The 14780-nt window shown below is 43.0% G+C and overlaps 1 protein-coding gene across 1 annotated transcript in view; it reads left to right on the forward strand.

Annotated features, from left to right (window-relative positions):
• DCHS2 (dachsous cadherin-related 2) overlaps nucleotides 1–14780 on the forward strand; it is a 402858-nt gene that overhangs the window by 349204 nt on the left and 38874 nt on the right. Inside the window, exons 10-11 of the mRNA XM_063920517.1 lie at nucleotides 870–1109; nucleotides 9316–9450. Of these exons, the coding sequence (XP_063776587.1) occupies nucleotides 870–1109; nucleotides 9316–9450 (375 nt within the window). The remainder of the gene's footprint in view (nucleotides 1–869; nucleotides 1110–9315; nucleotides 9451–14780) is intronic.

A 14780-nucleotide genomic window follows, 5' to 3' on the forward strand; every position in this document is an offset into this window, starting at 1 on the left:
GTTTGAACTAAAATAATCTCAGTACTAGATAGAACATAGAAGAATAGAAAATTGTCAAGACGTGAAAATATCGATAAACATTGGTGAAGATCCATGTTTGATAATATAAATATCACGTTAGTGAAAGGAATTGTAGCAACAGCTGACACACGTTTTGCACAAATGACTCTCTAAACTCCACATAGCAATCCCTTTAACTCTAGAAATCCCTACTCTTGACAATAACCACAGTCACATACCACTGTCATATACAATATTGCAGGTTAAAAATACACATTGCATTTGCAATATATTATCATTGCTAGCTCCACCAGTCAGTGAGTACCATAGGTGTTGGCTTGCATACAATACAAAGTGTAGCTGTATTACACAGTGTCATTTAAAATGGAATTGTCCCGGAAAGCCCCAATTCCAAATGAAGTGGCCCAGCACCATCTGAGTGTGTCCTCCTGTGTGAGCAGTGTAGTATCTGTGTACTGTCCCACTTTCACCAACACTCCCCTACCATGCCCATATGATGGACCGTCTCTGCGTGTGTGCTAAGTCACCTCCCAGTCACAGCCCAGGAACACCCACTACATTTTATATACACTTCACCGCGTGTACATCTAAAATGGCAGCTGTGACCCTGAGTGGACACCACCAAAACGCGCGCGCAGTGCAACTTAGATGCACGTTAGCAGAAAATCACTTTACTGCGTCTGACATTGACATTGCCGACACCTCTGAATCAGGTGCTACTTGTATGTAATCTATAGGTTTATAAGGAAAATAATCTTTGCTCCCATACATTTTTACTTTCTCAGGTTGTGCAACAAATGACAATTAACACATTTATGCGATATTTTTTATGTACTTGAATTCTTCAGGATGGATAACCTTATCGTCTATAGTAGACCGGGAGATTCAGGAAATTTATATTTTGACCATATTGGCCACAGACAACGGGACTCCAGTTCTCTCAGCAACGCAGACCTTGACAGTCAGAGTCATCGATGTAAATGATGCTACACCAATATTTAAGCAAATGTTGTATGAAACTGCAGTTCCTGAGAACCAAGAGCCTGGGCAACATATCATGACATTGGAAGCAGAGGACAGTGATTCAGGTACAGTACCTCAGTTTTCTTATGCAATCTATAATGAAGACTGTGGGAGGGAGTACGGTTGTTATAGGGATTCTTAAATTCAACACTATGGGGGGCATTCAATTGTTTGAAAAGTCAGACAGGAAAAAACAGACACCCAACCGACTTTTCAAACAATTGAATTCCACCCTATAAATGCAATTGATGTACTCTGCAAATGAAAACAATAAAGCTTCCCAACTACGTCCTCAAGGCACACTAACAGTCCAGGTTTTAAGGATAGCCATACTTGTACACACTTAATTAGTACCACAGTTATTTTGATTTAACCATCTGTGTTCAAGCATGGATATCAGTAAAACCTGGACAGTTATTGTTCCTTGAGGACCGAGGTAGGGAATCACGGCTGTAGAGTGTACTTTTGTGCAGTTCAAAACATGTTTAAAGACACAGAGAGTACCAAAGTTTAAGAACAGTAATGTGATCCATGCCACCTCATTTGTCACACACTTCCTGGCATTCTTACCCTCTGAGCTTGGCGTGCTCTGTCCACTCAGGTCTTTGATGAAACTGTTCTAAAAACTTTGTACAAAAACAACAAATCTGTGGAATGGCATGAGCACAGATACATAGTTGCAAGTATATGTGAAGCCCCACAAACTCTGTTTGCCACAATCCTGTGAGCTTTGGCTCAAAATTTGCAAGTCATGGCACAACATCTATTTAATAAAAATCTGCTTTCATATTATTATTCACTCTGCTATGTGGGATCCTGTTTCCCTCTCTGCACATGAACTGTCAGTCTCTATGGGAGTGGCAGGCTGCACCACACCACACAGTGACTGGAGGATATGGAGCTAAATGTTAGGGTTTTCAGCACAAATAATCAGTTCCTGATAGGACACATTCCACAAACTTTAAGATCATCATTTCTAGAGCTATCTTTTTGATAAGTGCAGGTTTATGGACAGTGCTCTAGGATGATTCCTACTGTACTTTTCATTCTGCCTATTACTGCAGCAGTGATGGCTGACAACAATGGTTTGGTGTTATAAAAAAAAAAAAAATGAGTGTACTGTACAGTAGCCGGTGGGAAATTACAGTTTATACTTAACAACTGTAATCAGACATATCTTTAGTCCTAGAACAGTTACAATGAACACCATGTTCACCACTGTCAGCAAATCCAACAACGCTGATGTGTAATTAGTATGTTATTATTTTATTTTTGGAACTGCCATGTTGTTTGTCAGGTGTTATTTTATCCCAAAGGAAACTAGTATAATGACTTTACATATATCGGATTAGGGATGACGGTGTAACCGAGCTTTGTTGCTAGGTGATCCCAACTATCCATTTGTGCACATAATGCATACATAACCATTACCATGTTATTACTGCCACCCTAAACATTTTCCCCAGGACAATTTCTGGCAACAAATTATGGCTGGAATTTGACTTATAGTCTGACTCTTATTTAAAGTATGACTCTTATTAGTGCTTGTGTGGAAGGTTGTAGGTGTTGGAGAACTACTGGAGAGCACTGACGTTTTTGCCTTATTGGTTTGTGTGTGCCAGTGAGTGCGTGCAAATTTCTGTAGATGCATCTAAATGTGTGGCTCATTACCAGAATAAGTTGTCTCGTGTTATTTCCTTGTGTGAGGCTATGTCACCAGATCTACTATGCACTGCACAAAACAGTCACGTTCCTGACAACAATTCATTTGTAATGAGCTGGATAAGGATACTCAGGGACTGCCTTTATCTCCCTCCCCACTGGCAAATGCATTGCTGCTTACCCTGTACAAGTTACTGAGCAATCGGAGCTGCACGTGCACATATGTACTTTTTTGACAGTGCCATGTATAAACATAGAAACATGAATGTGACGGCAGATAAGAACCACTTGGCCCAACTAGTCTGCCCCTTTTATAGGCTGTATAAGCTGACATGACCAGATATATGCTTTGATTATCACGATCACTATAATCTTATTATATATAGTCACTGTAATTTCATGAGCTCTTCACTTTCACAACTACACTGCAACTGGACAAGACGTTTTTTTTTCTTCAGAGTCCACAAATCTCAACAACTCTGTGCATAAGTAACAGCTAAGAAATGTACTGATGGAAACAGGTCCATATCTAAGGGGGTGCAAGTGGTACCACCACCCAGGGCCTAGCAGCTCTTTCTCTACCCTGTGACCCATGTATTTGATATGAAGGATGGTTAGGGTGGAACCCTGCAGCCTAGAGAGCCATCACAAAGATGCTTGGATGTTCTTAGTGCTCAGCTCAGCTCTTTCTGGCCCTGTTGGCCCTTCCCGGTTTTCACTACATCATAATGTCACATTTTGGGGGTTGGATGGTTCTGGATAGACATTCACTCATTGCAATCTGAAATGTCTGCATTTTCATTACTTTTTGCTTATGTCACCACTCATTATTCACCTATCACTAAACTCACTGTAAATATTATATGAATTAAAAAATAATGTTGTTTGGTAGATGAAATTATTTTTACATTGATCATAATTGAACAAGGCAAATTTTATGTTACAGTAATTAAGAAAACTGGATTCCTTTGCATTGTTGTGGCTATATTATTTTTGTCCACACAGTGGCACTGTTGTCCAGTCTTACAATACACTTCTCCAAAAAATACATTTCTGTGAAACCAAACCACTAACTATAAAACAGGAACCTCACAGTAATTCTAATTAATAACACTTATGAGATGTAAAAACACTGCTTAAAGCACAGTTGGGTCTTTTTACAACAAGCAGTGCAGTGCAAACATGGTTGTGTTTTACTATGTGCCATTATCACTGCTTGCATTATAATTTACTGTATATTATAACACACATATTTTAGACATTTGCAACGTACATAATTGTACTATAAGCTTGAGTATAAGATTTTATTTGCCTATTTATGTCTTAATTAACTCATTCATTTTAACATCATATACTGTATTTAGTTGGTTTATGAACCAATTATCTTAACAGGTATAACTACAGTACTATATCTGAATAATTAACTTGTATTAAGACAAACATAATTAATATCTTAGCAATTATAAAGAAAACTAATATAATATTATTATCAAGATCTTTTTCGGACAGCCAGCACTGTTTGATGCTATCAGTCAATAAATGTGTAATTACACTGATGGCAAAGCTCAGTTTTAGCACTTCACAGGGTTTGAGAATAATCATTGAAAATAAAATTACGATTTAAAAAAATTTATGCCGCATATAATTATTGGTTACAAATTACAATATCTGTGTCATTTTTGTTTGTGGCAAAGTGAGGTGATAGTTAGTTCCAAACAGTGTTTTTTGGATTTAAGGTAATGTTAAACAAGCATGCATTGGCCACATATTACTATTTTATCAGCAGTATTTTGTCAATATGTTAGTGAAATGTAGCTTATTGTAAATTGTTTTGCTGGGCATGCGTGCTACAATTATCTGGCCAATCCGCGGCCGCCTGATAATTGCAGCGTGTATGCGGGCTACCGATCCGCAAATATCGATCAGCCGGGCATGCTGGATCATGCAGCATGTCTCTCAGATTCGCTAGCCAGGCTGTGGGGATGGGGAGTTTCTAGCCAAATGGAAACCCCCCTCCATTTGCCTATGGTCCATTAAATTTGCACCTGCTTTTTTGTAAGAATTGTGCTTACATTTTCGCAAACAGGGTCGGATTATGTGGTAACCTGATGGCACCTTGACATGAAGACCCTTCCCCCCGCCCCCCCCACACACACACACACACACATTTTTCAATGCCAGCAAGGTCTATTGTTTATTCGGGTTGCAGTTAAAGTGACAGCTGTTGGGATCCTTCAGGATAACAACGCCAAAATCTCGAAGGCCGGCAATACCGACAGACGGATTACTGACCCACCAGGGCTATTCCCACTCGTGGGTGTTGACGACACTCATAGAGTGGGAATAAATCCTGTGGTGAGCGCAGCGAGCCACCGGGCCTGTAGCGTGCCGAGCGCAGTGAGCCTGCAAGGGGACTCCTAGCGCTCTCCTCGCTGCCGGCAGTTGGGATGTTGACAGCCGACATCCCGTCCGCTGGTAAATGGTATGTATTCTGTTCATTCAACACTAATTGATCGGTTCTACTTTCTAGTGACTGGTCCCTCCCACAGACCCGCCAGTCTGCTACAGTTCATCTGGGGTCAGGGGTGTAGCTAGAACTTTATGGGTCCCATAGCAACATTTTGAAGGAGCTCTTAGCTCTCCCCTCTCAGTTCTGGGCCCCATAACAACTGCAGTCTTTGCACCTATGGTAGCCACGCTCTTGACTGCGGTGTTACATGCACTGCACCATCCTGTACTCATCAACTAATAATGTTGAGCTCTGTCAACCGAGGTTCAGCATGCACTCTTAAGTCACCTGACTAAGGCTAAGGATCAGAGGAGTGTGTGCTGTGACCCAATAGGAGGGGCTCATACAGCTATTAAGTGCAAGGGTGGTGCAGTGCATGAACTGCACAGAGATCTGTCAGGTCCTGGTATTTGGGGGGGGGGGTTAGTGTTTGGGGCTGTGGGTAGTGCCACGAAGTGGCGCTTCCTGATTGGCTGAAGGGACCTTCTGTGACAGGAGTCACGGGGGGTCTCTGCATTCGGGGAAAGGGGTCCCATGTGTAAACATGGGACCCCTTTCAATCCGTCTGGTTCGGGTAAATGCGTTTTTTTGTTTTGCCAAGTACGTGGATTACAATAAAAGAACTGAACACTGGATCAGGTGAGTATAATTTTATTTTCAGGTACCCCGGACGTCGACATTGGAGACGTGGCCAGAGTCGGCGTGTCAACATAGGTATGTATGTGTGTTGGCATGTATGTAATAAAGTTATACTTTCACGGTGTCTGTGTCCTGTTTTTATGTGGGTATTTTTTTTGCAGTAGAACTACAGGTACCATCGGGCCCGTTTCCCCCCCACATGCTGGTACTTGTGGTTCTCCAAGTACCGGCTTGCGGGGGAGGCTTGCTGGGACTTGTAGTTCTTCTGCAAAAACCAATATTCATACATTTTCAACAAGGCTATCAGCCCCCCATCCGCAGCCCATGGATGGGGGGGACAGCCTCGGGCTTCACCCCTGGCCCTTGGGTGGCTTGGGGGGGGGACCCCTTGATTGAAGGGGTCCCCACTCCTCCAGGGTACCCCAGCCAGGGGTGACTAGTTGGGTATTTAATGCCACGGCCACAGGGCGCTGTATAAAAGTGACCCCCGGCTGTGGCATTATCTGTCCAGCTAGTGGAGCCCGGTGCTGGTAAAAAAATACGGAGGACCCCTACTCTTTTTGTCCCCCGTATTTTTTGCACCAGGACCAGGCGCAGAGCCCGGTGCTGGTTGTTAAAATACTGGGGATCCCCTGTCATTTTTTTCCCGTATTTTGGCAACCAGGACCAGCTCAAAGAGCCCGAGGCTGGTTATGCTTAGGAGGGGGGACCCCACGCATTTTTTTTTTCTGATTTTTACCCCATTCCATTAAAAAAATATATATATATATTTTTAAAAATATATAAATAATACTTGTGCCTCCTAAATAGACAAACCAAGTACCTAATCCCTTCTAATATAAATAGATATGCTATTACCAATAAAAAAAAAAACACAAAAAAAACATGTTTTTACATTTTTTTATTAGATTCCGCCAGCACAGTGTGGCGGATTGAAAATTACGAATTTACTGTCTAAAAGCACTGTTGTCGAATTTACAATCTTCAATTGAATATACTTTTGTCAAAATGCCACATTTGTGCCATTGCAGAAATGTCGAATTTGACAAATGTCGAATTTGACAAATGTCGAATTTAAAAAAGTCGAATTTGGAATGGCCGTTTTTTTGACGAAAAGTACTGAATTGCATTGTCGATTTTTTTTTGGGCGAAAATGTCCCGTTTTTCGACATTTTCAGGAATTCGACCGCAATTGCATATACCCCTCAATGTAGATAAGTATGTAGAAAATTCACTTAACAATTATGTTGTGATATTACTTAGCACACATTCTCTGAGAGGAGGCTGGTTTAGCACACAGTCACTGTGGAGGGACGGTCTGAACTGTATTAGACAGAGGGAAATTACAGGAGGAAGCATCCTGGAACGGGATGTAGTTATGTGACCGGCGGTCGGGAGAACGATGGTAACTATACCAACGCCAGGATACCGGACTATTCAGAGACCGACAGTCGGCATCGGTATCCCGGTGGCAGTATGGTGACAGCCGGGATCCCAAATGCTGGTCACCCGAACTCAATCCCCTAGAACACTGTTCCTAAATAAAATCATTAGAAATTGTGCCTTTAGAGCGGGACCAATCATGTTTGATTGCTTTATTGTACAGTATAGTAATTGTGACACTGGGGGACATGTACTAAGCAGTGAAAAAAGCGGAGAAGTGAGCCAGCGGAAAAGTTGCCTATGGTAACCAATCACCATTGACATAACATTTATATTTGCATACTTTAAAAATATACAGAGCAGATGATTGGTTGCCATGGGCAACTTCTCCACTGGCTCATTTCTCCACTTTTATCACTGCTTAGTACGTGTCCCCCACTGTTCCAACCCTGAACAGAATAATCTTATCTGTTGATATTTGAAAATACTATTATTTGTGTACATTTAGGTTTGACCAGGCAACACGTGTCCTTTATTTGAATGTGTCCTGCTCAAGCTCAAATTTTGAACCATATACCCAAAAGCAAACCATCCCACAAGATCACAATTGTATCATGAACATTTCCGATGTTGTCCAAAAAAAACTGATCACAACTCAAATAACACATTAATATTATCTTTTATCTACAAATATTGCAAATATAAGTCATTAGGGATAAGTCTCAAATCAAGAACAAGTAGACTCCTTTGCTGATCCAAACACAGAGGTCATCTGCACATCAGATATGCAACCATATATTTGCCCGACTGACAAAAAATGGGATGGCAGAGTAAACAAGGGGGACTTCTATAGAAAAGGCCATTTAAATAAAAATATTTATATTTATGTTAATTGGTCATCCTGTGAATTGTTGTATGTGAGGAAAAATTGCAGTTTTTTTAATATAGCGCAATGTCCGTTTCATCCTCTGTAGAAAACAAAATAAATGTGGTCAGCATTTTTTATTACCAGGTTTTTAATAAACATGTATGATAATTATGTAGCCAATTAAAATTAATTTATTTGCGCTATAAACATTGTTAAAGTTTTAATACGGCCTGAATAATCAAGTCTGTTCATCTTATAATTAGTTGTAATTATTGAGCAAGTCAATTTGCATAATGTTTCCAAGAGAATGTGGCTGTTGTAGATAAGGTTTACTGTATTCAGGTTGGCAGCATTATTTCATTTGTAGCCACAAACTTGGCAACAGGCCCACAATGGAAGAGTTTTTCCAAGAGCGCAAAAACAAAGAAACCTCTTTTTAGATGCATGCTTTAATATTAAGATATATTAAAACAATAATGTTTATTAGATATGTATTCAAATATTATTTTGAAACTACGTAAATTGCGGGAATAAGACGAAAGAAAAAAAAAATAGTCCTTCTCAAAAGTAGGACCAATCAGGTCTCTTCCTGAAATAATTAAAAAAAAATTTTTTTATATTAAACCATAGATTAATTTAGAAAGCATCTATTAAGTAAACAAAATAGAACCAATCAGCTTCTACCTATCATTTTATACCGTATAATGGACAAGTGCTACCTCAAAGCTGATTGGTTGCTATTGACAACTTCTCCACTGGCCCACTCTTTTCACTGCTTTATACATTAGCCCCTAATGGGCCCTAAAGACATGCCGATCCGCCACCGAGGTGCCCGACGGCCGATACGGGCGACCCGGCGGCGGGGGGGGGGGGCAGTGACGGGGGAGTGAAGTTTCTTCACTCCCCCCGTCACGCGGCTCCATCGAAGTGCAGGCAAATATGGACGAGATCGTCCATATTGGCCTGCATGCACAGACGACGGGGCACCAGCGATGAATGAGCGCGGGGCCTCCACACTGAAAGATATGAACGAGTTCTCATTCATTTATGAACGAGATTGTTCATATCTTTCAAACAAATCGGCATGTGTGTAGGGCCTATAAGATTTCTATGTGCTTTTCTGCAACTTCTCCACCACAGATAAATTGTAATATCCAGAAACTACAGTTTGCCGCAGGACAACTTGCATGTGTATTGTTTTCTTTTTCAGGAATCAACTCTATGCTTACTTATCACATCATGCCAGGCCCAGCACAGGAGCTTTTCAGGATTAACCCTGAGACTGGAGAGTTAATTTCAGCAGCTACATTTGACAGAGAGAAACAGGATCATTTTACCATTAAAGGTAAGAACTCTACTGACCACCTGTACAGCTGTTAATGACCATTTGCTCTAACTGTAGGAAAGCTATTTTTAAACAATAGGCATTTCACAATACAGTATTATAATATGAAAGGCTGCAGGTTATGGCTGCTACACAGCTACAGGCCCATCCAGGCTCCTAACACCCCGCCCCCACTCCCCCACAGACATTTATTTTAGTGGTGATTCACTTTCTTATGGGCCCTACTCACTGGCCGAGGTGCCCGACGGCCGATACGGCCGACGAGCGACCCGGCGGCGGGGGGGGGCAGTGACGGGGGGAGTGAAGCTTCTTCACTCCCCCCGTCACCCGGCTCCATAGACGTGCAGGCAAATATGGACGAGATCGTCCATATTGGCCTGCATGCACAGGCGGGGACGCGCATCGTTCATCGCTTAAGTCTCCACACTGAAAGATATGAACGAGATCTCGTTCATTTATGAACGAGATCGTTCATATCTTTCAAAATATCGGCCAGTGTGTAGGGCCCATTAGTTCTAGAGAACAGAATGCTTGAAGGCAGGTTCATTTGTGGCTATGTGGGAAATGTAGCAAGCCTAGGAGAGAGATGAAGTGGAAAAGTTGCCCAAATCAATCAATCAATCAATCAATCAATCAATCAATCAGCTTCTGTCATTTCAAAGACTGTGCCAGATAAATGACAGTAGAGCTGATTGGTTGCTTTAGGCAACTTCTCCACTTTATCTCTCTCCAAGGCTTGCTACATCTCCCCCTATGTTGTAATCTCTACACAGACAGTTAGAATTGTCAGATACTGTATACTGTAGTCAGTTCTTATGCAATAGTGATTGGCAGAAAAAAAATCCAGGATAAAAGCAGAAAGAAAGATAGGATACAGAACAAGGGAAGCAGATCCAGGTAGAGAAGCTAGAACTGAAACAAACAAATGTTCTCAGAATCTTTGTACAGCAGAAAAAATTGTTCTAAACCTTCCATATAAAGACATGCAGTATATACTATTTTGCCTTACTTCCATATAAAGACATACAGTATATTATCACTTTGCCTTACTTCAGTATAAAGGCATACAGTATATAGCCAATGTGCGGTACTTCAATATATAGGCATACAGTATATAGCCAACTTTGCGTTACTTCCATATAAAGGCATACAATATATAGTCACTTTGTCTTACTTCAATATAAAGGCATACAGTATATTTCCACTTTGCCTTTCTTCCATAAAAAAGGCATACAGGATATTGCAAATTTGCCTTACTTCCACATAAAGGCATACAGTATATTGCCAATTTGCCTTACTTCAATATAAAGGCATACAGTATATTGCCAATTTGCCTTACTTCAATATAAAGGCATATAGTATATTGCCAATTTGCCTTACTTCAATATAAAGGCATACAGTATATTGCCAATTTGCCTTACTTCAATATAAAGGCATATAGTATATTGCCAATTTGCCTTACTTCAATATAAAGGCATACAGTATATTGCCAATTTGCCTTACTTCAATGTAAAGGCATACAGTATATTGCCAATTTGCCTTACTTCAATATAAAGGCATACAGTATATTGCCAATTTGCCTTACTTCAATATAAAGGCATACAGTATATTGCCAATTTGCCTTACTTCAATATAAAGGCATACAGTATATTGCCAATTTGCCTTACTTCAATATAAAGGCATACAGTATATTGCCAATTTGCCTTACTTCAATATAAAGGCATACAGTATATTGCCAATTTGCCTTACTTCAATATAAAGGCATACAGTATATTGCCAATTTGCCTTACTTCAATGTAAAGGCATACAGTATATTGCCACTTTGACTTATTTCCATAAAACGGTATACAGTACATTGCCAATTTGCCTTACTTCCATATAAAGGCATACAGTATATAGTCACTTTCCGTAAATTCTGTATAAAGGCATACAGTATATTGCCAATTTGCCTTACTTCCATATAAAGGCATACAGTATATAGCCACTTTGCCACTGCAGCTGAATGTGTATGGTGGTGTACAGATGTGTCCTCTTACATCCTTGTTGTTGTCACGCTAAACAGCCCATGAAGTCGCGCCATACCGTGGTGGGACTCAGTAGTGCAGAGTGTCTTTTTGCGTTTTTCTGCAAAAATGTGTCTTAAATGCAAAGTAATGTAATAGGATGCACAAGCAGCGCCTGCTGATTACAATGATATGCAGCATGCCTATATCCTGTTTGTAATTGCAGCTCTATCTGCATCCAAAATGCCACAAAAACATTGTAGCATAGCATTTTGTATGCAGATACAGTCACACACAGGATATACTCATGTTGCATATCATTTTAATCAGCAGAAGTTGGCTGTGCGCCCTATTACATTATGTGTAACGCGACTTGTAGCGCACAGAGTAAAGATGTAAGAGGAGTCATCTGTACTTCTGTGTATATAAAACATGCTTTATCAATTGGTTTATAGTTACAAATACACTTGTCACACTAGAAACCTAATCAGCAGGTGCACTATGGGCCTGATACTGCGTCTGATGCACCTGTGGCCACATTCCCCTCTGGTGACAGCAGTTTGCTTGTTAATGTGATAATGTGAGTATCTGCCCATCTATGGCAAACATCCATCAATCTGCATGTGGATGACCGGCCTGCTAACTGATTTTCATTCGCGGTCACAGCTGTCACAATTAGTGTTGGGACTTATACCCATCCCAGGGGTGTATCTACCCATTGGCCAGGATGGCACTCACCAGGGGCGCCAGTCGAGAAGGGGGCGCCACCTGGCGGTGCCACCCGCGGCCAAGGGGTAGAATCAAACAGTAGCTCTCATGCCGCATGCTCCGGCAGCCAGGACTCAAGTGTAAAACTCTCCGTGACTGCAGTAGTGGATTTCCCACTAGGGGCTAGGGAGAGGAGCGACTGTAATGCTCAGGTGAGATAGAGGGGGCGTGGTCTACCAATCAACTAGAGCGAATGCTGCTTTTTGCATCAGTGGCTCCATTCATCTCCCCGTTTGTTGCGGCTCTGGAGACGGCCCCTGGTCCTCCCGTGGATGTGACCAACTAGGACCTAGAGTACGTCTGCCCACCCACCCGCTGCATGTGACCACCGGTCCCTACTGTACCTTCGCTTGCTCCACGCTCGGACTGGCTCCTGGACACTGTAGCTGCAGGTTTGTCCGTGCCCAGTGTTTTCAGAAGAGCTGCCGCCGCCATCCACGTTGTGACTCTTGGAGGTGATTCTGCTTCATCCGGCCAAGCAGTCCTGCAGTGGGGTGAGGTGCTATCTGTCAGCTGCTCCCTGAGTTATACGATCCTTCCCAGCTCCTGCTGCTCTCTACCCTGTCTCACCTCCACAACACACTGCACCTTTCTGTGTCCCTTACCTGTGACTCCCTGCTCCATCTATAACCATTATTGTTCTCCCCTTCAAGCCCCAATGGGTCTGCTTACCCATTTTCTCTGGATCTCCTTTTTGAGGACTACACCCCAACACCCCCTTCTCTGATGGCCCACTAATTGGTCGGCCCTGCATCCCCTGGGTGTTCTGGTTTTTGCTATCCCCTATTTTTGTACATGGGCCATTATACTTGTGGGGCCTAGTCCACCCCCCCCCCCTTCCTTTATTGAGAATCAGTTCCTACCCCAGCACAGTTCGCTCTCCCTCGTTTTATCCACACTAGTCCTCTCAACATTCAGAAATCTACTGACAAATCTTCCAAACAAGGGGGGGTGGAACCTTGCAGCCTTTAACCAGTGGTACCAAGTCTTCTCAGCACCGAAACCCTCCCTCCCCTCCCCTGTAATGCTCAGGTGGGAAGCCAGGAGATCCAGGGATTGCTTGAGGAGGGAAATGCCATGGGGCTGGATGAAGTAAAATGCAGGAAGTCAGGACGGTGGCAGGGAGAGCACATTATATTCTATATTATGGGTCAGCACAAAAATAGTTTTGTTTTTGTGCGGGGGGGCAATAAAGTTGTGTCTAGATCTGCACTGTGGGTGACCACAGTCACGATGGCGGATTTATCCGTAGAGTTTCAGAGTATGGGTAGATAGGGAAGCACCTCCTCGTCCTCCTCTGATCCCCTTCCCAGCAGTCCCACACAGTCTGCCAAATGCAAGCCACAGTGTCAGCTATACAATGTTTGATCCCTGCGGTAGCTGCACTTCATGGTGTCACCTGACAGTTCAGATCACACACAGGTTACTACATACTGTAATCTGGTGGCCCTCTGTATGGAGAAGTCTGAGGGCCATATGGGCAACTACATCGCTGACTGCCTGTCCAGCTGTGTTGAGACTACAAGTCCCAGCACACTTTGTCAACTAGATGTGCTGAGAATTGTAGTGTCATCACAGCTAGAGAGGTCCTGATAAGTGTGTTTTGTCTACTTTAGTCAATATACCCTCAGTATTCCTACCCTCACCCTCCCTATAACTCCCCCTAAATGTCCCTGCCCTCAGCCTACCTGTAATTCCCCCTCAGCATATTTGCCTTCATCATCCCTGCCCTCACTGCCTTCTGTAGCTTCCCCTCAGCATCCCAGCCCTCACCCCCTCCTGTAACTCCCCCTCAGCATCCCAGCCCTCACCCCCTCCTGTAACTCCCCCTCAGCATCCCAGCCCTCACCCCCTCCTGTAACTCCCCCTCAGCATCCCAGCCCTCACCCCCTCCTGTAACTCCCCCTCAGGGTCCCAACCCTCGCCGCCTCTTGTAACTCCCTCTCAGTGTCCCTGCCCTCGCCCTCCCTGTAACTCTCCCCCTCATTGCATCTCCCCTTAAGTGTCCTTTCCCTCACCCTATGTGAAAATGCCCCCTAAGTGTCCCTGCTTGCTCACCCTCCCTGCAGCTCCCACTCTGTGTCCATGGGGCGGGGGCGCCAGTTCCTTACTTTGCCAGGGGCGCTCAGTCCCCTAGATACACCCCTGACCCATCCCATGCTAGGTGTGAAAGTTGCCATGTGTGTGGGCACACTACAAATGAGCACAGAAGGTAGCCTACACGCTCTAGATACAGTATGCCCATGACATGAGATGGATCAATTCTGTGTGATTGAATGGTCGCCACTCAGAAATACCCATTTCTCGGAAACAGTTCTCCGTCGATGGACAGAGCAATGCGTCCATGTGTGTATGCATGGTACTGCAAGAATAATGCTTACAGATATCCATGTGATCTGTCCATGGGGTCATTCCGAGTTGATCGCTCACTAGCAACTTTTTGCAGCGCTGCAATCAGGTTAAAACTCTGCAAAACTGCGCATGCATATGCACCGCAATGCACAGGCACGTTGTACGGGTACAAAGAGGATTGTTGCTGTGCGATGGGGTTTATGAAGA

Source organism: Pseudophryne corroboree, chromosome 1 (assembly GCF_028390025.1).
Source record: "Pseudophryne corroboree isolate aPseCor3 chromosome 1, aPseCor3.hap2, whole genome shotgun sequence".
Classification (NCBI taxonomy): domain Eukaryota; kingdom Metazoa; phylum Chordata; class Amphibia; order Anura; family Myobatrachidae; genus Pseudophryne; species Pseudophryne corroboree.